The 24,138-nt window shown below is 56.6% G+C and overlaps 1 protein-coding gene across 6 annotated transcripts; it reads left to right on the plus strand.

Annotated features, from left to right (window-relative positions):
• Nucleotides 1–84: 84 nt before the first annotated feature.
• RHOF (ras homolog family member F, filopodia associated) lies at nucleotides 85–23,548 on the plus strand. Of its 6 annotated transcripts, none has more exons than XM_081252416.1 (10): nucleotides 85–247; nucleotides 659–701; nucleotides 2,092–2,197; nucleotides 4,137–4,227; nucleotides 7,722–7,771; nucleotides 9,848–10,608; nucleotides 10,919–11,006; nucleotides 20,598–20,707; nucleotides 20,795–20,929; nucleotides 22,011–23,548. In XM_081252416.1, the coding sequence occupies exons 6-10, from the start codon at nucleotides 10,471–10,473 to the stop codon at nucleotides 22,173–22,175; spliced, it is 636 nt and encodes a 211-aa protein (XP_081108542.1). In that variant the 5' UTR covers nucleotides 85–247; nucleotides 659–701; nucleotides 2,092–2,197; nucleotides 4,137–4,227; nucleotides 7,722–7,771; nucleotides 9,848–10,470; the 3' UTR covers nucleotides 22,176–23,548. The 6 variants fall into 6 exon arrangements, with proteins under 6 accessions (XP_081108542.1, XP_081108541.1, XP_081108540.1 ...); XM_081252415.1 differs by lacking the exon at nucleotides 85–247 and adding an exon at nucleotides 349–366; XM_081252414.1 differs by lacking the exons at nucleotides 85–247; nucleotides 659–701 and adding an exon at nucleotides 822–1,029.
• Nucleotides 23,549–24,138: the final 590 nt, after the last annotated feature.

The following is a 24,138-nucleotide window of genomic DNA, read 5'->3' on the forward strand; positions in this document are numbered from 1 at the left end:
CGCCAAAGCCCCGGGCCCCAGCGGCCCCCCACCCCTCACTCTCGCGCTCCCACACTGCCTCCCCCCTCCCGGGGGGAAGGCCTTTTAATTTATTTATTCTGCTGGGACTTAGGTGGGGGGCTTGGCTGGCGGGGGAGGGGGTCTCCCCGAGCTCTACCTCCCGCGGCTGGGGTTACCCTCCGAGCCGCGGCCGCCGCGGCGTGCGCCTGGGGCCTCCAAAACTGTTTCCAAACTGCCAAAACCGGAGGTGGGCGCGTGGGGGCTCAGGGGAAAGGGCTGGGTTTTGGGGTGTGTGTGTGATTGTGTGTTTGGACGCTGGGAGCCGTGAGGGGCGGCAAGGAGGCTCCAAGACGAGTTGCAATCGAGGTATCTCGGCTCCGGCTTCCTCTTCTGCCCCGCGACCCCCTCCCCCCGGAGCGGAGCTGGGGAAGGGAAACCAGGATTTTAACCAAATTAGCATTCACATTCCTGGGAGGATGCAGCCCTTGCCTGGACCTGGGTGATAGAAGCTTCTTTCTGTTTTTATTTTTGGAGAGGAGCGCCCTGTAATTGTGAACACATGCTTCTCTCCCCGCACCCCCCCCTTCCTCCAGTCACCGACGGAGGAGAGAGTCCCCCTTTTTTGCATTTATCTTTCCTTCCCCTTTCTTTATTAAAGGTCCGGGAGTGGCGGCGGCCAATCAGCGCGCGGCTTCCATTTTGTGAGTTCAACTCCAAGGCTCCCGGGCTTCGCGAGGACGCGTTTGTAGCCCCCTCTGCCTCTCCTGTCGGGCGGCCGAGGCGAGGAAGTCGCCTCGCTGGGGCTTCGTGGTGGTGTATTTCACATTGGGGCTCTTTTCGGGGTTTGTAATTTGGCCGTGGGTAGGTAATTGGCTGGAGCAGGGCGGCAGGGTGCGGCAGCCAATCAGCGCGCGGCTTCTATAGGGCTTGAGTTATTAGACGCTGCTCTCAAAACATCCTTCATCAGACACCAAGGAGAGGCCAACAGATGAGGGGAGCCATTTTTCTGCAATGGAATTAAATGGCCAAGTGGGTTTTTCCTTTGTTGCAAATGGGGAATGTTTTTCCTTTGACTCCACCATCCAGTTCAGGACGCCTCAGTGTTGTGTTTAACATTTGTCAACAGGCTAAAGGACTCACAATTGGAAGAATGAAGAAGACTTTTTAAAAAGATCTGGATTTTTCCTTATGACTTGGAATCCATCTTTGTCTTGTATAACTAGGTCATAGCACACCATTAATGTCAGCAGTTAACAATTTTGAATTCCAAAAAACCTAAGTAAACGACATATTTAATTTTTTTCCTCTTTTTTTTTTCTTGGGTGGGTGGGGGGAGCTTGGAGCTGTCTTAATCTGTATTCTCTTGACTGAACAATAAATTTTTATATATATATAGTTTCCTCTATTAAACACTTAAAACTGGCCATCTTATTAACTCCTTCTGCTCTCTTTTTAACAAGGTAATGTTTTAAATGTATAGTTTTAGGACTAGCGAAATGGCAGCAACAAAAAATTGTAAGCAGTCGTTACTCTTTTAAGTTTTTAAAAACCTTTTACATTGTAAGTACCCAGTCCATTCTGTCCTTACGCAGTGCAGTTTTCATGTTAATGTTGCTGAGATGTCCTTAATTTTCTGAACCTTCATCTGCATGTATGTCTTTGTCGCTCTTGTCTAACATAAAAGTTAAAATGCTTTTAGACGATTTTGCTTTTATACAGCTAGGGTTTTAGCTTTAAGCTTTTGAAAATGTTTATAGCAATAAATGCTAGTCAGCTTTCTTCCCAGTAACATGTACACTTTCTTTGAAAATCGATCTATTTGAAGAAAAACATCTGTTTTTCTCGTCTTGGTAGGGGGGTGGGTGAGGGAAAGGAAGACCTCTTTGTGTAAAGGGACTAAAGCCCGTCACAGGAAACTAGATTAAAACTGGAAAACAAGTCCTAGCTGGTTCGAGCCAAACACCATCGTTAACTCGGGGGTATTTTCTATGGTGGTTGGGATGGCCGGTGCGTCTTTTGCCTTTTGTTTGATTTGACTGTGTATTTTCGCCTTTTGTCTCTTAATGACGGTCACACCATTGCTATATCCAGAGCAGTAAACAGTCCTCAGCGAAGCCGCCTTTTGCCAACCCAACCCTGGAAAATTTGCAGAAGTGGAAAGGAGCAGAAAATGCCATGAGAGTGTAACTTTAAAAAGGTAACAACAAAAAAGACACCACCACTACCCCCAAATATTCCCAACTAAACAATCCCCCTAAAAGATATTTTTTACAATAACACCTCCAAAACCTCCGCCCAGCTTGATCTTCCAGACTCCCTGGCACCGGGGTGAGCGGGTAAGTAAAACAACAACAACAACAACAACAACAACAACGTGCCTTTTACCCCTTCGAGGAAATGTTTTTTCGAGCAGGCCAAGGGCTGCAAATGTTTGGGAGCTGAGGGGAGAAGGTTTCTGGAGCTTCATGTTTGGCAGCCGGATCGGGGAGGGGTGGCGGGGGTGGGGACGAGGAGGGCTCTTCAGACCCTTTTGCCCCTTCTGCCTCGGAGGCGAGAGGAAGGTCTCCCCAGCGACCTGGGGTATCCACGGAGCCGCCTGCGCTCGTCCTCCTCGCTTTTCTAGGTCTGAGCCTTGGGGGGAGAAGAAATTGAAGTGCTTTGGGGAAGGGGGGCACAAAAGCCGAGGAAACCTCCCCTTCCGGGCCTGGGGCCTCTTTCCCTTTTGATTGTGGGGGTCTCGCCCTCCGAAGCCGGCTTTTCGGGGCTCCGGGGTGCGCCTGCGCTTCCTGAGCGAAAAAGGACAAAAGGCCGGCATCCATGTTGGCACCATGACGCAGCATCTCTCCCGCCTGCAGCCCGAGCGCTGCCTGTGCTCCCGGCCGCGCTCGCTCCTCCCTCCCAAACACGAGTTTTATTTTCAGGTTCAGAGCAGAGCCGCCGGCTGGGCCGGGGCCGAGGCCGGGGCAGGAGCCAGGGCGGGACTGCGGGTGGCTAATGGCGGCCGCTCTCTTTCTTCCTTCCTCCCTCCTTTCCCGGTTGTCGTTGGGAGCCCGGAGCAGGCGGCGGCCCCTCGGCCGGGCCGGGCCGGGCCCCGAGAGCCCGCAGGACACAGCGCCCCGGGTCGAGGGGTGGTCACGGAGGCCGTTTGGGGGGCCGCGGGCCTGGGGGCGTCGCGCGCCGCGGCTTTCGCGCTCGCCTCCGCCGGGCGAGGCGGTCAGACGGGCGCCATTTCGCGCGCCGCCCGCGGCTCGGGCGGTGGCGGCCGCCGCGCGCCAGGCGGGAGGAGGGAAGGAGGCGGCGGGGCCGGGGGTGGGGGGAGGGGAGGCCGCCGCGGCGCCGCCCGCGTTCCAGGCCTCCGCCTGCGGGGACGCCCCTGGCCCAGGGAAGCCTCGACGAAGAGCGCAGGTTCCGCAGCCTCCTCGGACCCCGCTCCCGACCTGGGGGCCCCCGCGGGCACGAGGAGGCCGGCGCGGCCGCGGGCTCTTTTCTCTTCCCTCCTGCGCGGGAGCCAGTAACAAAGGGCCACGGGGCCGGTCGGGGCCTCGAGGCCGCCCCCTGACCCCGACCGGCTCCTCCAGAGGCCGCGGACTTCTTCCCTGCGGCCCGGCCCTGATCCCAGGCCGTCCCTGCTGCCCACCCCGAGTCTCGGCGCCCACGTCCGGCTTCCAACCGCCCTTTGATAGCCGAGCCCGAGGGGCGGGTGGGCCCCTTTTGCCCCACTTGGGGCCTGAGGCCCTCACGCAGTCCCTAGGTGGCCGTCCAAGCACAGCCGGCCAGCCGGCGCTCTGGAGGGTGGGGTGGGGTTTGGGGCCTGGGAAAGCCGAGCGGGCCTTCCCCAGGATCCCCAGAGGCGGAGGGCTCTGGGGTAAACCCTCGCATCTCCAGCCCTTCCTGGGGGAGGGGATGCGGACGGGGCGGGCCTTTGGAAATGCAGATGAGCCGCCGCCTGCTGCTCGGCGCCCCGGCTGAACCTTAGTGATTCATCCACACCCCCCTCCTATTCATTCTGGAGTGAGGGCTGCCTTGGCAGCTGGGAAGGGGGGAGCGGCATTTGTAAGGCTCCCCTTCCCTCATGGAGACCGTGTCCGGTTTGTGACCATCGACGCCCTAAAACACCCTCCTATTTTTCCCCCCAGGATCATGACCGGAGAAGGGGCCCGGTACCCCCAGAGTGGACCGTTCTCCTTTGGACAGAAGCAGGCCTAGTTTGACAGTCCTCCCACTAAGGTAGGTGTGAGCCCTTTCCCAGCCTGCGAGAGAGATTTGGGGGGCTTTGGCCTGGAGCCCAGGGAGGGCGGGCACCCCAAACCTGCTAGTCTGGTTCTGCAGCCCTTCCCCCCCACAGATGTGTGGGACTGAAATCGGCTGCCTGCTGGGCCTGCTTGGTCCATCCATCCCCGCCTGTCAGCTTCCGTTGTCAGGAGTTTGGGGCGTGCAATTCTTTGCCATATTTAGCAGCATAGGAGAGGCTGCACTTACATATATTAGGTTGGCCCAAAAGTTCGTTCGGGTCTTTCCATAACGTCTTACAAAAGCCCGAACGAACTTTTGGGCCAACCCAGTATTTCCCAATTGTGTGTTGTTTGGTGGGTGGAGTGCCCTGGATGCCTCTTTTGAAAGACACAGGCAGCTGCCAGGAAACCGGGGCCGGCCCTGGCCCTCCCTTCCGGCCCCCGCTGGGGGCGTGTGGGGTGACTGTGTGAGCTGGCCTCTTCCCCTCCGATGTCTGGCTGCTAGGGAGGTGAAGAACAGAAAGACCTGAGATCTGGGCCGGCTTTCTTTAAGAAAGAGGTTTCTCGACTCTTGCCCTTCCAGGGAATTCCCACGATTCCACCTCACCCAGGCCCCCCCACCCACAACCAAAAAAAAGAAAAAACCCTGTTTGTAGAACGGGACAAACCCGGATTTGAAACCTGGCTAGCCATTTCACCTGCTGTGACCTTGCGTAAGCAGCACAGACCCTCAGCCCCAGTTTCACCAGCTGCGCAGATGGGTCAGTGATTGTCAAAGTTGAGCGTGCAGCCGAATCACACGGGTGGCTCATTAGAATCGACTCCGAGGCCCGGTCCTTGAGTTTCTGATTCAGTAGGTGGGGCCTAACAAGTTCCCAGGTGATGCTGATGCTGCCGTGTGGAGACATTTTGAGAACCTTTGGGCCACGTAACACCTGGGGTGTTGTGAGGACCCAAGCATGTGCGCTTGGAACCCCGAACTATTTCTTGGTGCGGAGGTGTCGCTTCGTAGTGATGGCAGCTCTGCCTATTCTCCTCACGCAAGCTGACAGCATGCGGTTTCCCATTGTCTTTATCTCCAGGAAGCTCCGCAGCTGGAGACAGTGCGGCCCTTGATCCCTGACCCCTCCCCCATGTGATCTTTAGTTTGTGATTACTTTGATGAGCCATTTGGGTCCAGGTGCTGCTGATGGCGCCGCCTCCTCCGTTCGGGCCCAGGCTTGACTTCCGGGTCTGATAGGCTCTGCTCACTTTTATCCCATCCCTCAGTTTGGGGGCTGGAGTGAGGACTGGGGGAGCCGTAGGGCTTGACCCAGAGGTTTTGTTGGGGGCGTATTGGTGCTTAATCGAGGGAGGCTCTAAGGCAGGCAGCTGTGGGTTTGACTCTCCCCTGTGCTGGTTGACCTTGGGCGAGTCTCCTGTGTAAAGTGATAATAAAGCCTGCCGTAAAGGGTGGAGGGCGGATTAAGTGCGATTAAGGGGGCCGGCCTCACAGGCTTCACACCAGCTGGCCCCCCTTCGGAGGTGGCTGCGGGGAGTGGGGCTGGGCTGTCTGAGAGCTCCTCCCCCACCAGCCCGCCTCGTAGCACGTGGCACAGCCTCAGGGCAAAGGGGAAGGTTGACATTCTGCAGGTTGGGAGCCAGCTCCATTTTTACTCCAGTGTGTGAGTTGGGATGGTGGCCTTTCCTCAAGTCCACAAGCTGTTGTTCCATGATGGGTCATGGTTTGGGGGGTTCCCCCCACCCGGAGAGTAACGTGACTCACCCAAGGTCAGGAGGTCACCACCGGCAGTCAGGATGAGATTCCAGGTGTCTTCCAGCCCAGCACCTGTGTCCATGGCACCCCCTCGCCCCAGCTGCTGGGTTATTCTGGGCTCCTGCCCTTGCTAGCTGTCTGCTGGCGTCACTGCCTGGGAGCTGGGAAAGCTATTTGGTTGAAAGTAACCAGCGTGGTACTCTTAGGTCCTTCTGGCTGCCATGCCTTGGCGCCATGAGGGTCTCCAGATAAGCTGGATTTGGTCCATGCCGTCTTTTGCTGGGGGGCAAAGGGTGCAGCCGACCACACCTGGCACCAGACTCCCTTCCCGCTACCCAGGGTGAGCACTTTGTAGTATTACATGAGCCTTTCCCTCCTTCCAGTCTGCCCCAGTCCGGAGGTTTAAATTCAGCTCTGCCATTGATGAGTTCATTCAACTTCCTGGATTCTCAGGTGACCTTTCTGCCCCCTGAGGGTGTGCTGCATCCCTTCTGATAGAGTCCTTGGGGCTCCACGGGGCTGGGGTCTTTACCTCCCGTAGGCATTGGATAGTTAAATAATTGATTTAAACCTTTCCCTGCCAGCAGCAGCTTGGAGGGTTACAGCCAGTTCCTCCACTCCCGCCCTCGGACCAATTAGGCAACAATGAGGCGCTCCACTGTGGTCCGGGTGTGATTCTTGGAAGGGAGAGGGGTCCCGATGACCTGGAAGGATCGTACTCCTCCCCGCTTCCTTTTTTCACTCCCTCTTTCTAATTTCTTTGTCTGGCAGACAGTACCTCCTAGGTGAAGGGAGGGGCGGGGCAGCCTATCAGTCCTCAGACTGGTTCCTCTGCCGAGAGCGTGGCTCCACCCACCGGTCACCCAGCAAGCTCGGGGCGGGGCTGCTCCTGGCGCCCAGCCGGTGGAGCCTGCCTGGAGAGGGCCACGCCAGCGGAAGGGCGGCCGGAGGTGGCCAGACCTGCCTTCCTACTGGACGCCAGGGCCCCGCCCCTTCCGGCCCGTTGGCCGAGAGCCGAGGCGTGGAGTACGACCTTTTGGACCCCCTGGGTGGAAACTGAACTTCTGCCTGGACTGTGGAGATGGGCACCCCGCCATCTCAGAGGCCGCCTGGGTCCAGTGCCGTCTCCATCTGGCCAGTGACCTCGACGAGTTCCTACCCCTCCAGGAGTCGTGGTCTCCCCTGTGAACCAGGAGGAGGAGGTTGGCACATAACCTTTGACCTGTCTCTGATTCTGGCTTTGTGGAGGTAGCTCTTTGTACTCTGGTGGTGACTCCCCTGAGCCCACCACCAGATGTTGAGCCTGGAGAGAGTCCTGGGACAGGGATAGACAGCCTTGATCCCCCAGGCTGCGCTGGGCCACCTCCCATCCCTGGGACCTCAGAGGATGGTCAGTTACTTCTGTCTCACGTGGGGTGGATGACCCCCAGGTGTGTAGTGACCTCCCAGAGTATGCTGAGGCACCAGGGAAGTGGAAGCCATTAGCATTGTCGTTAACGTCCCCGTCCTGACCTTTGCTGGCCAGACCTTGCCCTGACAAGACAGAAGTGGATCTGGCCCTACTTCTCTCTTGTGGTCAGTTGGCCTCACTAGATCCCAGGCCTAGATGTGAACACAGATCAGTTCACCGCCGCAAATGCCACCTGCCAGCTCCCCTAGGCTTCTGTGTCTCAACAGCTTTGTGGCAAGAACCAGTTTAAAGAATTTTTTCTTACCCTCCTAAATCTCTCCAGGAATTCCTGGTGAATAGAAGAATGGCGTGGGTCCTTGGAACATTTTGCAGGTAAGGGAGTAGGGCTCCCCGGGCCTGTGGGTGTTCCCAGTGCCTCAGCCGGCCTGCCCTGGCCCAGCACCTCCAAGGAAGCTCCGAGCAGCTGGCCTGGCTGCTGGGTATTTTTAGCTACAGATCCAGCCCCTACACCACCACTGGAGCCAGGTCCAAATCAAACACGCTCCAGGCCGGGTGGGGCTGGGGCTCTGTGCCAGCCTCTCAGCCAAGCAGGGGTGGGTGGGCAGGCTGAGGCCAGTGTCAGCTGTCCTGCCTGGACCTGGGCCGGCCTGGGAAGACCTGTTTTCATGTAAGTCATTTTTTCTGTTATAAGTTGAGATCCATTAGTTAGAAAAGGTGGAAACCGAGGTCTGAGGATTTTGAGGAAAAGTCAAATGCCCTCTTCCTACGGGCTGGAGCAGTTCCCACAGTTTGCTCAGAGTGGGCTGGCCCTTCTAAGTGAACTCTCTCAAGGCCCTTCCCAGATGAGGTAGTCTTACTCTCCCAGTCACTCCCTGAGCTTCAGGGTATCTGATGTGAGGTCAGGCCTGTGCCTGGCTCAAAGGTAAGTGGTCCTCCCCTCCCTCAAAGCCCTCTTCCATCCTCCCTCTCCCTGAGTGATGGCTTCCTCCCCCTCCTCTCCTGCCAGCCCCAGGCTGCCACTGTGTAGAGATGGCCCCAGCCCTGTCCTCACCAGCCAATCACAGCTCCCCCCTGGTCACCGGAAAGAGCTTTGGCTGGGCTCCTCTCCTGTTCAGAGCTTTTGTCTGACACCCATCTTGAGCTCAGTAGCCAGGCCCCTGTGATCGAACCCTCATCACCTTGACAACCATGTCTGGCCTCCCTCCTCACGCCCCAGCCACTGCCAAACCTGATGGGGTTTCCAGCCACCATGCATTTACTCAGGCTGGGTACTCATCCTACTTCCACTGGCCCTTCCTGCCAGCACTGCCAAGCTTAGTTCATCTGTTGCCCAGCTCTCAACTTTCTCTGAACCCCACAGGGGCTCCGGTGTCTGAATTGTTCTCGTCTCGCAGACTCCTTTGCTTCCCCCAGGACTGAGTTCCTCAAAGGCAGGAACACAATTGCCTCTCAATAAACGTGTGCTGCAAAGAAGGAATGAATGAATTGCTGTAAATTTGTCTAGGGGTGCTTGACCCAGTAGATGCCCTCTGGCCGGGTGACAGAGTAGGGCTTTCCACTTAAGAACCTGGAGCTGGGTCTTCTCTTCCAGCTCTGGACTCTTTGGGGCCTTCCCGGGGCAGTCTCTGCTGCCATCTGGTGGTCAGATTATGCCTTGCATCCTCTGAATATGTTGACCTGGCATTTATGGTATTGCCGGGTTGGCGATTTCCTTTCCGAAGTAAAGTTTACCTGATCCTTGCTGAGAACCTGAAAATGGGGAATCTTCTGGGTGGGGTGAGGGCAAGAAGATCCTGAATCCTGCCAGCCCTTCTCTGAGGAAACTTTCAGATGTCCTACCCCAGCTGGGAAAGATTCTGCTCTCTCACCTAGCCATGTCCCAGTGCCTGCCTGGTACATGCCTGCTCCTGGGGGTCCCTCTGCCACTCCTCTGACCACTGGCCTGGTTTGTGCAAAAGACAGTCCAAGGGAGGGAAGGGGTGGGAGGCAGGGGTGGTTTCCCCCAGACGCTCTGATAGTACCTGGCCAGAGTGAGCGCTCAGTAAATAGCAGTTTGGGTGCGGGGGTTGAGGAGAAAGCTTGGGATGAAGGATATGTGGCTGCTGGTTGGAGAACACAAATTTCTTGGTGGGAGCAGGGTTATCAGTCTCCAAAGTGGGCGGAAGGGGCCCAGCTGATCTCAACTAGATTTACCCTGACCTTCCCCTTCCCCTTCTCGACGGCGTCTTGCTTGGTTCACACGCCTCTGGGCCTTGCTAGAAAGAGGTTCCCGCCCGCTTCGTTTGGGGCCAACCCTCGAAAGGGTTCTGGGGCCACTCACCTGTTCCCAAAGTCACCGCGCCGAGGCCATCGCCCGGCAGAGGGCGCCAGACCTCCACCTTTAGGAGGTGGGGTGATAGGTAAGCGGAACCGCTCTTCCCCAACCGATACACAGGCTCACTCCCACAGGGCCAGACCACGTGGGCAGACAGGACCCCTATGCCAGGATCTTTCTTGGCACCATCGACGACGCTACCTTCTGGGGGGAAACTGAGGTCAGAGTGGACTTCCCCGAGGCCACATAGTTGGGGCGGGGCGAAGCTGGGGGCTTTTCCCAGAGCTTGAGACCAAGGCTCCTCGAACCCGAGGGCTGGGGGGCAGTCCGCCAATCAAAGAGACCCTGCCCGATGGAGGAGGCCGAGTCGGCCAATCAGAGGGTCCCTGCCCGAAGACAGAGACTGCCAATCAAGGGTGCCAGGCGGGAAGGGGCGGAAACTATCAGAGCTTGCAGGTTGGGGTGTGGGGGGCGCCGTGACTCGCAGGAGAGGAGATGGGAGCTGCGCTTGCCGCTGAGCACTCCGTTTCTCAGTTGCCTCAGTTTCCCTGGGAATGAGAGGTGAAGACTCTGGGCCGAGAGCCTAGCAGGAAGGAAATAGGCTGGGAGGTCGACTCGGCTGGCTGCCTGGCGGAGGAGGTGCCGGTTCGGGGGCGGGGCTTCTCTTAGCCCCGCCCTGGGGCCCGCCCCCGCCCCGGATCGCTCAACCGTAGCGCTCGCCTCAGGGCGCCGCCGCCAGTGCTGCCTGCTCCCGGCTATGGACAGCCCTGGGGCCCCAGCCCCGACTGCCGCCCCGGGCTCGGGCAAGAAGGAGCTGAAAATCGTGGTTGTGGGTGACGGCGGCTGCGGCAAGACTTCGCTGCTCATGGTGTACAGCCAGGGGTCCTTCCCCGAGGTGAGGCCCGCCGGGGGGCTGGAGGCAGGATGGGGGCGGGGGAGACGGGCTTGGGACCACTGGGGGTGCGGGACGGACCACTGGGGGTGAGGGACGGACCTCAGCCTGCGCCCCGAGCCCGGACCCCAGGCCCCTGGCGTCCTGCGCACGGAGAGGCGGCCGTCACCCCGGGGCGCCCCCTCGGGAATTCCAGAGCCCAGCAGAGTGAGGGGGGCTGAGCCGGATGGGGTGAAGGTGGGGGTGGGGATCCAGTCGGACCCTGGGTCCCCGCCGCACCCCTTAAGAACCAACCCTGCCCGTTCTCCGACAGCACTACGCCCCATCCGTGTTCGAGAAGTACACGGCCAGCGTGACCGTGGGCAGCAAGGAGGTGACCCTGAACTTATACGACACCGCCGGTGAGTGCGTCTGCGCGGCGAGGGTCCTAGGGTCCGCCAGGAGCGTTCCCCCTGAGGGGCATCCCCCGCCGGGCCTCCCCGCCCGCCCTTCTGCCTCTCCCGGGCCCTGACATCCCGTCACTCCTGGAGGCCGCGGAGGGGCGCTGGCTGGGAACCGGTTGACCACCGCCTGACTAGGTGGTGCTGGAGGCCGACAGAGTCGCCCCATTTGTAAAAGAAGGGTATTTGGAAGAGGTGAGTTCCTGAGCCACCCTCCTAGCGCTGATATTCTGAGGGCTCACGGGTTCCTTCCTCTCCTGTGGTTCTAGAAAACCGTGGTCTCTGCTTCTGCTTATCATGGTTCCAGGATTTCGTGTGTTACATGCTGTGGTCTCTTAGGATTCTGTGGGCTGCAGATTTGAGTCCCCTGGTGCTAGGGTTCAGTGGGCTGCATTTCTGGGTCCTATGTTCTAGAATACTTTGGGCTACAGATCAGAGCCTGTGACTCCAGGATTCTGTGGCCAACAGTCCTGAGGCTCTAGGGCCCTGGAGCTACACATTCTGAGCCCATGTGTCTGGAATTCCGTGGACTATGGTGCATGACTCTGAATTCTATGGTCTATAATTTTGAGCCTGTGGTTCGAGGATTTTGTGGCTACAGTTCTGTTTCTTCCTGGCACTGAAGAAGGAACAGAGCTCTAGGGAGTGTAGGTCCAAAATAAGGTTCTCTCTGCCACCTGCAGCTCCTAAGGCAAGTGTATTTATGCTAATTGCATCACAGTCATCAGCGTTCCTATTGTTGGGGGATGGGTGGAGGCGCACAGCCAGCGGGAGGATTTGGGTTGCACTGCTGGTACTGGTACCCTTGGGGAGCTTCCATCCTGCCCTGACTCCCCTCTGGGCTGAATCAACTTTGGGGAGCAAAGGTCAGGATCCCAGCTGGGGCCTCACCCAGCCTCTGTGACTCAGTGTTTAGTGATTTGCAGGGAACTATGTCATCAGGTGTCCCTTCCCCTGTCGGCCAAGCCTTGTGTGTATGAGGTGAAGTCTTCCAGCTGGCCTTGGACAGGGCCAAGAACCAGGACCCCCTCCCCACCACTCCGAAAGGCTGTCAGTAACATCTCTCATTCCACCCTGGAGAGGTTCAGGAGAGGGGCTCTCCCAGCCCCAGGCCCCTTCTTCATTCCTGACCTTGCCATATGGGTGTGTCCCCCCTATAGTGGCCTCTAAGGACCCCCTCTTGTTGGATGAGGGCCCTGCAGGGCTGCCCCCAGAACAGGGCCAGGCCTCCAGCCCCTTGAACTGGGAAAGCCAAAGGCGTCTGAGGAATTCCCAAGGGCGTGGCCACAAGAGCAGTAAAAATCGTGGTGTGTCTGGGACACTTAGTTTCACATGTTTCCTGTCCGGGACCCAGGTAGGGGCCGGTTCGTTAACCCCACTTTGTGCGTGGAGTGCTGGCGGGGCAGGGGGAGTCAGAGGGAAGATTTCACTCTCTCTTCCTTCCTCTGCCCTCAGGGCTTCACCGCAGCCTCCCTCATCGGACCCAGAGTAGGGATCACTTCTGGTCTTCCCGGCCTCACCCAGAGAAAGATGCTCAAAGAACTTATCAGCGTAGATTGCCCTGTAGAGGTTTTGGAAAGCTTCTACTTGGTATAAGGAATGATTTTCACTAAGAGCTACTGTGGGAGGGATGGGGAGAGCTCCTTCCCAAATCATCAGAAGCAGTGACCACTCGGGGCAATGATCACCTGTCCACAACTTCCTGCCACATGCTTTGGAGTCAGACCTGGGCTTTGATGCCGGCTCCCCTGGCTGCGTGTCAGTGGGGACACCTAGGTCTCAGTTTCCTTCTCTGTAATCAAGGCTAAAATAGTTGTGAGAATTACATCAAATTCATGTGACATGCAGCACTTAGTGCAGGGCCTGGCTTTTGCGAAGGGCTCACTAAGTGTTTGTCACTGTGATTTTTTAACCTCCTGCCATTCAGGCCCAGGCCCCAGCCCCAGCCTATTTTTTTGAACCCGCTGCATGCAGAGCTCTGTGCCGGCCCCCACCCCCTGCCTTCCCAGCAAGACTGTTCCAGGTGGCAGAAAAGCAGAGCTGGGGGGTTTGAACCTCTCAGTGGCATCCCTGGGGGAGGAGACTGGCCTCACAGTCAGCAGGACGGCCCAGGAGGGATATTCTGGGGGGAAGAGACGAGGCTGCTCCCTCAAGGGTGTCCCGCTGTGACTTGGGAAGCCCCACTGTCAGGAGGAGCATGAAGGAAAGCCTGGGTCATTCCTCTTCCACACCCCAGTCACCAGCGTGGTGCTTGTCCCAGAGCGAGGCTTGTGGAATGAATGAATGAAAAAGAAACCTGGCTGCAGAGACACCCCTGGAGAAGGTCCGTTGTGATAAAGGTGATGAGGTTCGTCTCTCTCTCTGGGGTGGACAGATATCCGAAGAAAGTGGCAGAAAGAATGGCCAGGTGATCAACTAGAAAAACATAGAGACAGGGTGAAGGGAGTGGCCCAGGTAGAGGTGAGTAACGGTGGTTTTATTTATTTATCTGTTTACTTATTTATTTATTTATTTTTGGCTGCGTTGGGTCTTCATTGCTGCGCGTGGACTTTCTCTAGTTGTGGCGAGCAGGGGCTACTCTTCGTTGTGGTGCGTGGGCTTCTCACTGCGGTGGCTTCTCCTATTGTGGAGCACAGGCTCTAGGCGTGCAGGCTTCAGTACTTGTGGCTTGTGGGCTCAGTAGTTGTGGCTCACGGGCTCTAGAGTGCAGGCTCAGTAGTTATGGTGCACGGGCTTAGGACCAGGGCTCGAACCCGTGTCCCCTGCACTGACAGGCGGATTCTTAACCACTGCACCACCAGGGAAGCCCCAAGTCTAGTAAAGGTTGTCGTAGAAGGTTCTAGAACCTGATGGGCTAGCCCCTATGGTGGGAGGTGGGGGGCAGGGGAGCATCTTTCCAGCCAACCAGTGGTGCCCAGAGCTGTGGGATGGGGTGGCCCCCCCAAGAGGCTGAATTTCTCCACACCCAGGACCTCAGCCACAGGGGTCCGTGTGGGAGGACAGTCTGGCTACTTGTCTCCGTCCTGCGGAGGCAGTTCCAGACACCACTGCGGCGGGAGGGTGGATGGAGGAGTGACGGAGCTCTCAGTGTGCAAAGGTGAAGGGGGCGGGTGCTGTGAGCACCCATTGCCCTAGCAGCTCATCTGCCGGCCCTGACACCCTCAGAGGCAGGAAGCTGCGGTGAAGTCTGAAGTTTCCTGGGCAGAGAGAGGGGAGGTGGGGGCGAGGTGGGGGCGAGGTGGGATGTTAAGACACCAACCAGAGACAGAGCTATCTGGGCTTTGGGGTGGGGCATCACAGGACTGGCTGGAGTTGCCCCGGGAGGTGGGGAGCTATGGTCCCCTTCCCAGCCTGAGATGGGAACAGTAGGAAAAGTGGGGTGCGAAGAAGTCGCTAAGACAGGAATCACGGACAAGAGGGGTGCCTAGGAGCCAGGAGCCCTGGAGGTGGGGGAGCTGACGCTGTGGGTCTGTGGCCATGCGTGGTCTGAGCTCCAGGCCGCGGTTAGGAGACGCAGGTGGGCGGGCCCCAGTAGCACTAGTAAAAGTGGGTTCCTCTTCTGGCAGCTTCCCCTTCTCATGCTGCCTGCACCCCTCCCTCCCCTGACCAACACCCCGGCCAGAGATGGGAACCACGTGCCCTGTAGATGTCCTCTGGCAGATTTGGGGACCACTGTGGCCCGATGACACCCTGGCAGGTCTTAGGGACCATGCCCCCGGAAAGATGACCGTCATGGCAGAGCTTCCCACAAAGGAAATAACGCTCGTGTGAGCCTCACTTCCTCAGGCCTTGCGGCACCGCCAGCTTCAGGAAGATGGGCAGCTTCCGGGGGAGCTGTGCCTCAGAAGACCTTTCCTCTCCAGAAGCAAATGTGTCCTTTTGCACATAACTCGGGGGGCTTTTTTAACCTCTCAAGCCCATCTACAGAGGCCAGAGTGGGACCCCTGTTTGCCTCTGGGCAGATGACTTTGCCCCCTTTAAGCCTTGGCATCACTGTGGGTAAATGGGGAGGGTCCTAGTGGATGGGAGGCCTCCTAGAGCTCGTGGGTCCAAAGATCTGGGGTTAGAATCCCCCACCCAGGTCCCCATTCAGTTTCTATTTCAATAGTAACCGCAGGCCCACACCTTTGCCCAGCATTGCTCAGCCTACAAGTCCTTTACTTCCAATATCAAGGGCAGGGTTATCACCCCCTTTTTCAGATACAGAAACTGAGGCCCAGAGAGGGAAGGTGCCAAGGTCATGGAAAATGAGTCTGAGTGGAGCTTGGCTCTCCTGACTCACAAGGGTGGGGTGTCCAGGACACTCCACTCCTCCCAAGGAGACATGAGGTCAACAGCACCCAGAAGTCCATGGTCTGCAGGCCTGGTCCCTGTGTGGAGGTTCACACTGAACTCCTGGGGAAAGCTGAGCCAGGGACAGTCAAGTCAAGAAGACAACTGGGAAGAGGCGGTGGGATCTGGGCTGGTTACCCATCCTCTCCCAGAGTCCCTCCCTCTCAAGATCCCCTTGTTGGCAACCTTTCCTCACTGGGTCAGGGTTGGGGCTTGTAGGGTGAGGACAGCTCCCTATCCTCCGGGGTGGATTGAGAGAGAAGCACCCCAGTAGTCCTACCTATGGTCTCCTGTCCTTTATGAAGCTTCCCTTTGGCTGTGTGACGTTGGGCAAGTCACTTCACCTCTCTGTGCTTCAGTTTCCGCATCTGTAAATTGGTGATAACAATAGCAGTAGTGGGAGTTCCCTGGCAGTCCAGTGGTTAGGACTCCGCGCTTTCACGGGCAAGGGCCTGGGTTCAATCCTGGGTCGGGGAACTAAGATCCCACAAGCTGCGTGACTCGGCAAAAACAAAACAAAACAAAACAAAAACAATAGCCAGTAGTGAGGAATCGTAGTGAGGAGTGAGGAGTCTGTGCAGGTAAAGGGCTTTGCGTGGGGCCCGGCATGTGATGAGTGAGCGCACCACCAACAAATATTGTTGGTACTAATCATTTTGACTCTTATGATCGAGGCTCACCTGTTCCTCACATATGCATTTCACAGATGAGGAAACTGAGGTCCAGAGATTAATTCCCAATTAGGAAGGCTTCCCGGGAGGATTGGAGCTTTTACAGCGACTGGGCAGGAAACTGGCCTTGGAGCTGGGAACTGCGTTGGTGCTTCAGCTCACAGGGAGCCTGTCAGTGACCTTGAAACCCGCAGCCCCACCCCCAGCCACGTGGGCTCCTAACAGGAAGAACTTGCCCACCCAGTTTCCCTTGGGGTGGGGGGGTGACTGCTTAAATTAACACGGGTGGGACTTCCCTGGCGGTCCAGTTGTTAGGAATCCACGCTTCCACTGCAGGGGCCACTGGTACGATCCCTGGTCGGGGAACTAAGATCCTGCGCACGGCGAGGTGCGGCCAAAAAAAAAAAAAAATTAACACAGGTGATGGAAGTGAAATGCCCTTGCAAACCTGAAAGCCATAGAGATTATTATTCACCGGCTCATTTGTTCGTTCGTTCATTCCCCAAATGTTTATAGAGCCTGTCTGTGCGCCAGGTGATGTAACGGCAGTACAGAGATGGCCTGTCCTCAGGGTCTTACGTGCTCATGAGGGACATCTCCCCCCAAAACAAAAACAACTGTGATGTCAGGTAGTGATACTTGCTAGGGAGAAAAATAAAGCCGTAGTTGGTCACGGGACAGACTGCAGAGGAGGCTCTTGTTTCAGAGCAGTCTGGAAAGTTCTCTTGGAAGAGGTGACGTTTCTGCAGAGACCTGAAGGAAACGAGGGAGTGAGCCATGCTGTTACCTGGGAAGAGCCTTCTAGAAGAGGGAACAGCAAGGGAGAGGCCCTGAGCCAGGAGCAGGCTTGGTCTGACTTCCTCCTTCAACCCACTGCCTGGTGGGTTGACTCCGCCCTCATCAAGCCTGCTGCAGTCAGCACAGGCCCTAATTGCGAAGCCCAGTGGCATGTCTCAGCCCTCGTCTCTGCTGCATCTGACAAGAGATGAACAACTTCTCAACCACCCACCAGCCAATAGTGACTGGACACCTACCGGGTGCCAGGAATGATTTTTAAGTACAGACATGGACCCTGCCCTCAGGGTGCTTACAGTCTCCGGGGAGACAGGCGGTAAACAAATAAATGTGTGAGTACAGGCTGTGGACGGACTTTGCGTGGTGAGGGAAGGCCTCTCTGAGGAATCAGCCGGGCAAGATGGGAGGAGACGTCAGAACACCATAGCCCCATTTTACAAGTGCTTGTCTTCTCCTGCCGTGTTTCTAAAAGGGAATCAGAGTGTATGTGAGGCCAGAATTCTGAGCCGCATCATTACATCGTAGAGGCCCAGCACCTGTTTTTGCACACTACAGAGCAGAATAGGGCATTGCTGTGTATCAGCAGAAGGAACACTGGCCTTGGAATTGAATGAATGTGGAGTCAGGCCTGGCTCTGGTTCGGTGACCTCAGAGGGGTCACTTCACGTCTCATGTTCATGAGATCCCTGAGTAGCACATCGTGCGGGTGGTTGTTGTCAAGGTTTCCTTTTTGGGGCTGCATTGGGTCTTTGCTGTTCTTTTTCTTTTCATGGGTCTTCGTTGCTGCGCGCGGGCTTCCTCGAGTTGCGGCGAGCAGGGGCTACCCTTCATTGCGGTTCGCAGGCTTCTCATTGCGGTGGCTTCTCTTGTTGCAGAGCACAGGCTCTAGGCACGTGGGCTTCAGTAGTTGTGGCTCGCAGGCTCAGTAGTTGTGGCTCGCGGGCTCTAGCGCGCAGGCTCAGCAGTTAGGGTGCACGGGCTTAGCTGCTCCGCGGCACGTGGGATCTTCCTGGACCAGGGCTCGAACCCGTGTCCCCTGCATTGGCAGGTGGACTCTTAACCACTGCGCCACCAGGGAAGTCCCTGTAAAGGTTTCTTAATCATTTATAGGCAAAGACACTCTAAAAAGTGTGATGGGAGTTCCCCAGTGGCCTAATGGCTAGGATTCTGGGCTTTCTCTGCCAAGGGCCCAGGTTCAATTCCTGGTTGGGGAACCAAGATCCCAAAGCCGCATGGCCGCCCCCAAAAAAAGTGGTGACGTATAAGGTGGCGTTACCAGTAAGTAGTAGAGAGAAGGCAATTATCTGGAAAAAGGAAATACTGTGGATGGTCAGTCTGAATGTTTAAAAGTAAAATGCTAGGAAGGAAATGGGGGAAAAAAATGAGGGAAAAGCATTCCAGGTGTGGCACAAGAGCTTGATGGGTTTGAGAAACAGCAAGGAGGCTGCCTTGGTTGTACTGCAGCGAGTGAGTGGGGCAGGAGGAAGGCGGATGAAGTCGAGGTTGGTGGGCACCAGGGTCACGTGGGCCACTGGGAGAGGCTTGGACTTTCTGCAAAGGGCAGTGGGGAGCCACTGCAGGTGTTTCAGTTGAGGGGAGAGGGGTATGATTTCACTTGTGTTACTATCCATCCAGCTGCCAGGTGGATAATGGATTGAGGGGCAGCAGGAGACCAGGGAGGAGGTGGCACGGAAGACTGACGGTGGCTTGGATGAGGATGGCGCCATGCCGTCCAGTAGAACTTTCTGCAGTGATGGAGACGTTCTGCACCCGCACTGCCCAGTACGGTAGCCACTGGCCCCGTGGGGCCGTCAATTACTTGAAATGTAGCCAATGCAATGGAGAACCTGAATTTTTAATGTTAATTAACTCAAATAGCCACATGGGGCTAGTGGCTACCCTATCAGAAAGAGGTGGACAAAGGTCAGGAGAGGGGACATGTATGGGAAGGGGAGAGGGGCTGGAATAGCATGTTGGGCCGGTTTCCCACCACCTTACAAGGATTTCTCCAGCTTTCTGGTAATGAGGGCAGGAGGGCCTGAGCCTGCCGGGCCCTGACGACCCCTCACCCCTTCTCCAGTGTTGAGGGAACTTTGGCTGAATGACAGCATGGTCCTCCCGGCCCAGCCGTCATTAGATCTGGGTTCCCAGTCACTGCACACCATCAGGGATCCCTGGGCTGAGGGGGGCCAGTGGGAAAGGAGATGACGGCCATGCCCTGTCATCAGCAGGGGTCTGGGAGCAGGATGTGGCCTGTTTGTGCTCTTGGGAGAGGCTGCTTGTCCTGAGAGGCCTTTGGCAGGGAGGGATCAGAGGGCGGGCGGCACCTCCCTGGCACCCACAGGCTAGAGGGAGGGGCAGGAATCCCTGGGCTCCGAGTTCTGTGTTCCCTGGAAGGTAGTCACCTTTGTGCAGAGGTGGCCAGGGGTCGCCATAGGGCCTGAAAGACTCTCAGTTCTCACTGTGGTAGTTTTAAACAAAAATAGGGCATGACAACCACGCGCAGGGTGGGACCCCGGGCCTGCTTCTGAACCAGGGAAAAAATACTACAGGACATTATTGGGGAAATCTAAATACAGCCTCTGGATTGGATTAGAAGAGTACAATGTTAGTGTTGGTTTCTGAGTTTCATACTTGTCCTGAGTAGGTGAGAGGACGTCCTTGTTCTTAGAAAAACCGCAGAGGAACTCTCCTGGGGTGGGGGGGGGGCAGCCAAAGGTCTGCAGTTCCTTCTCACGTGGTTCAAAGTGTATATACACAGATAAAGCAAGTGGGCAAAACGTAAGGCCTCGGTGAATCCGAGTAAGGGAGTTCTGTGCTCCCTGTTGTAATTTTTCTGTAGGTTTGAAATTGTCAATATAAAAAATTACTAAAAAAGTTTTTTTAAAAAACCCAAACCCACCGTTACCCGAGCCCAGCCTTGGGTTCTGATCCAGGTGGTGCTGGGAGGGACTGTCAGAAGTTGTCAGTTCTTCCTGGTGAGTCTGGTGTGCAGCAGGGTTGACAGCCACTGTGCTGAGTGGACCTGGATGGGCGCACGTCTGTCACCTCTAGCCCCCCCCACCCTCCTCCTAGTGTTGGCAGGAATGGCAGGAGGAGCTCAAGCAGAGGCCACGCACCTCTCAGCCCGGGGGGCGCACTCCACGGTTAACTGCAGTGTCCTGGGCCTACCCAACCCCACTGGTCTGAAACTTCAGGGAGGGGAGGCTTCACTTCGGATTTGGCTTCAGAGTCTGCAGTTTTAACCTGAGCACCAGGGATAAGGATGGGAGGGAGGGGCGATCATCGCTGACATGATTACTAGCAGTTTTTCCAGCACTTACCCTGCAATCAGGCCTATCTCTGATCACTGCGTGGCTTTTTTTTTTTTTTAAATATTTATTTATTTGGTTGCGATGGGTCTTAGTTGCAGCAGGCAGGCTCAGTTGCAGAACGTGGGCTCCTTCGTTGTGGCATGTGAACTCTTAGTTGCGGCATACATGTGGGATCTAGTTCCCTGACCAGGGATCGAACCTGGGCCCCCTGCATTGGGAGCGTGGAGTCTTAGCCAGTGCGCCACCAGGGAAGTCCCTGCATGGCTTTTATCTGGTGTAGGACTGAGGGCTGCCACCTCTGTTTTACAGATGAGGAAACTGAGGCCTAGAGTCTCTTGCCCAGGAGACCCCCAACCCCTCACCCATTGGAGCCCAGACAGGGGACTCAGGTAGAGAAGTAAGTGGTACCTCCCTGACCTCCACCTGCTGTCTGGTTTCAGGGCAGGAAGATTATGACCGGCTGCGGCCCCTGTCCTACCAGAACACCCAACTCGTGCTCATCTGCTATGATGTCATGAACCCCACCAGCTATGACAACGTTCTCATCAAGGTAAGGCCCCTCTCCCAGCCCGCCTGCCTCTGGAGGAGGGGCCACGGACGGGGCCCCAGCCCTGATGCCTGCCCTCTCCTTCCACAGTGGTTCCCTGAGGTCACCCACTTCTGCCGTGGGATCCCTATGGTGCTCATCGGCTGCAAGACAGACCTGAGGAAGGACAAGGAGCAGCTGCGCAAGCTCCGGGCGGCCCAGCTGGAGCCCATCACCTACACACAGGTGGGCCAGGGCCCCCTCCCCCGCCCCGCTCCACTCCACCCCATCGCCAGGAGCCCAGGACACAGCCATGGCCAGAAAGCCTCCCAGGTCTCTGGCCTCTGCATTTGGTGTGCCTTAGTGGCCTTTCAGGAGCTGAAGCCAGCAGGATTATAAAAATAATAATTTTCTTTGTTTTGCCGCCCCGAGCAGCTTGCAGGATCTTAGCTCCCTGACCAGGGGTTGAACCCAGGGCCACGGCAGTGAAATCACCAAGTCCTAACCACTGGACTGCCGGGGGTTAAGAATAATGATTTTTAGATATTAATAATGATAGGCCACTTGCCTGAGCACTTTACATTACTTACCTCATTTAATCCTTATAACCTTGAGACAGGTACTATTAGCGCCCCCCATATTACAGAGAAGAGATGGAGACTCAGAGAGGTTACGTAGCTTGCCCAGGGTCACACAGCTAACCTGAAGTGGAGCCAAGATCCCATCCCAGTCACTCTGGCCCCAGAGCCTGAGCCCTTAACCACCACCCTGTCCCATCTCCCCAGAGGCCTGGAAGGGCAGGCCCGTGTTGGAAAGCAGGGTTCCTTTCATGAGCCTGACCAAACCCTGCGGCCTTCTGGGTAAGGCATGGCAGAATAAAAGGAACACAAAGGAAAACTAATAAAGTTTAATAAAAAGGAACAGGCATTAAGAAATTTGTGTTAGAAATACTGTTTTTACTCTAATAGCCAGCTCAGTTGCCCGAATTGTGCTTTCGGGAAGAGCAGGGGAGAGAAGCACGTAGGAAGCCCTTTTGTCTTGAGGCCTTTAACTCTCCTCACAACACACCACCCCAGTTCTCGGCTGAAGTCAGCCCCCATCTCTGCCTGAGTTTGGGGGAAGCGTGGGCTGGAGGCCAGGACAGAGCTCCCAGCAGCTACAGCCCATAGGCCACACCACACTGGCCCTCATGGTCCATCTGCACACACTGGGGAGTGCTGGCCCTGGGGTGGAGAAGCGTCCTCACCCCAAGGCCTCCGCCCCCAGATCTGTGAGGGGTCTCACAGGAGACCCCATGTCATCTAATCGCGGCTCCTCCCCCCACCAGGGCCAGAGCGCCTGCGAGCAGATCCAAGCCGCCCTCTACCTGGAATGTTCTGCCAAGTTTCGGGAGAACGTGGAGGACGTCTTCCGAGAGGCCGCCAAGGTTGCCCTCAGTGCTCTGAAGAAAGCACAGCGGCAGAAACAACACCGCCTGTGCCTGCTGCTTTGACACCTCCCGGCGGGGCCCACGGCCCTCACGATAGAACTGACAGGACCCAGGTCCCCAGCTCCAGACTACTCCCCGGATCCTGCCCCCTCCCCAGCTCTCGAAGGGCACTTGGAGTCGGGCGTCTCCAGGGCCTGGTGTCTGGAGCCTGTGGCTTGGAACATTCTGGAACTCTCTCCTTTCCCAGCTGGGGCTCTGACCACGAACTCCCCTCCAGCCTGCGTGGTGGTGGTGAGCGAGGGTGCTGGACTCCGTCCCTCTGTACCCTGGAACTAGCATTTGTCCCCAGGACTCAGGAGTGCCCTCATCACTACCAACCCCCAGCTGTGTGTCCCCCTCTGCACACCCAATAGGTCCTCAAAGCCTGTGCTTGAGATGAGAAATGACGTCTGCTATGAGGATAAATGTGGACTTGGCAGCGTTCCACACAGCCCCCAAGCCTGGTCTCCCAAGTCACCCGCCTCCCTGCTTTCCTGAGATAGGCCTGGCTGCATCCTCCAGCTTCTTGCTTCCTCCCCGCAGGGACTCAGGCACGGGGATGGGACCAAGGCCTATCAGGAGAACACAGGCCCCAGCCCCCTCCCTCCTCCCTTCCAAACAGAGGACTTAAGTCTCAGCCCTCGGCTTGGCCGCCATCTTTCCAGAGCTGGACGCAGATGAGGCAGAGAAGAACCTCTCTCAAAAAGCAAAAAGTATTCTCTGGCCGATCCATGTGACCCTCGCTCAGCGTCTCCTCACCTGCAAGCCCTCCGCTCGCCACGACTTGCCAGAAACCCGAGATGAAAAGTGACATCAGCTCCGAGTGATCTTGGGCAAGTCAGGTCTCTCTACAGACTGTCTGCAGAAGGACAGCACTGGCTCACTTAAATAGGCATCGAGCTCCCGTCTCTCACAGCCTCCAATTCTGCCAAGATGTGGAGATCTGGAACCAAGATGGCCTCCTGCGAGAACAGACTTGATTAACCCCCAGTGCAGATTCACTGAACCTCCTAGAAGGTCTGGGGTCAGGGGCCCAAGAGTTTTTAAACAAGTGCCCCAGGTGATTCTGATGCCCCAGAGATTGAGAGCTGGTGGCTCCTGAGTAAGCCCAGGAATCAGCGTTACCTAAGATGAGATAATGGCTTCAGGTGGCTCCTGCCATCCCAGGTATCTCCTGCCTCAGCCCCTCCCTTGCCCAGTGCTTCAGCCCCCACTAGGCCTGAGAAAGAGACTTCTGAAGTCTACCCCACCCCACCTAGGTTCCCCAAGGCCCTGCCACGCCCTGGGGAATCAAGAGAGCATTCGGTCCAAGGCTTCGTGGTCTAGGACAGAGGTCCACAAACCACAGTCTGTGGGCCAAATCTTTATTTTTGTAAATAAAGTTTTACTGAAAAACAGCCACGCCCATTCGTTTATGCATTGGCTACTTTTGCCCTCCAGTTGCAGACTAGAGTAGTGTGAGAGACCATCTGGCCCTCAAAGCCTAAAATATTTGCCATCTGGCTCTTCACAGGAAAAGTTCGCCAACTCCTAGTCTAGGGCAAACCCAAGTGCCTAAAGGGCCAGATGGGAGACCCAAATGCGTGAAGTAGGGCAGGGATAACAGGGAGTGGTGGGGCCTATGGCAAATGAGAAAGCAAGCACCCCACCCTAGACACGGCAGCTCAGCCCAGCCAGATGCTGCTCTATGGGAATGTTTCTAGATCTTTCCATTTCTCTAGGGAAAGTGGAAATCTGGATTTTTATGTGGAATCTTACTGGGGGGAGGGGAGGGGAAATTTCATACTTTAAAAGTTTAAACCCCTTTGACGCCCAGAGCATGATTATGGACACCATCTATGTACTCTGGTCGACAGCGATTTCTAAGTAAGTCGTTAAGGACGGCTGAGGCCCATATGAGGAGACGACGCAGAAAATGCAACCAAACCTGTTGGCCTCTTCACCCTCCCCACAGATACAGAACCTAACGTGAGGTGACCAGCAGACC

Source organism: Mesoplodon bidens (genome assembly GCF_964165515.1).
Source record: "Mesoplodon bidens genome assembly, chromosome: 13".
In the NCBI taxonomy this organism is placed as follows: Eukaryota; Metazoa; Chordata; class Mammalia; order Artiodactyla; family Ziphiidae; genus Mesoplodon; species Mesoplodon bidens.

Excerpts from the sequence above, each read along its gene's own strand:
- RHOF (XM_081252416.1), top strand. The coding sequence starts at position 10,471 with ATGGACAGCCCTGGGGCCCCAGCCCCGACTGCCGCCCCGGGCTCGGGC. Across the intron at positions 20,708-20,794 it reads ATGACAACGTTCTCATCAAG|TGGTTCCCTGAGGTCACCCA; the intron begins GTAAGGCCCCTC and ends CTCCTTCCACAG. Across the intron at positions 20,930-22,010 it reads AGCCCATCACCTACACACAG|GGCCAGAGCGCCTGCGAGCA; the intron begins GTGGGCCAGGGC and ends TCCCCCCACCAG.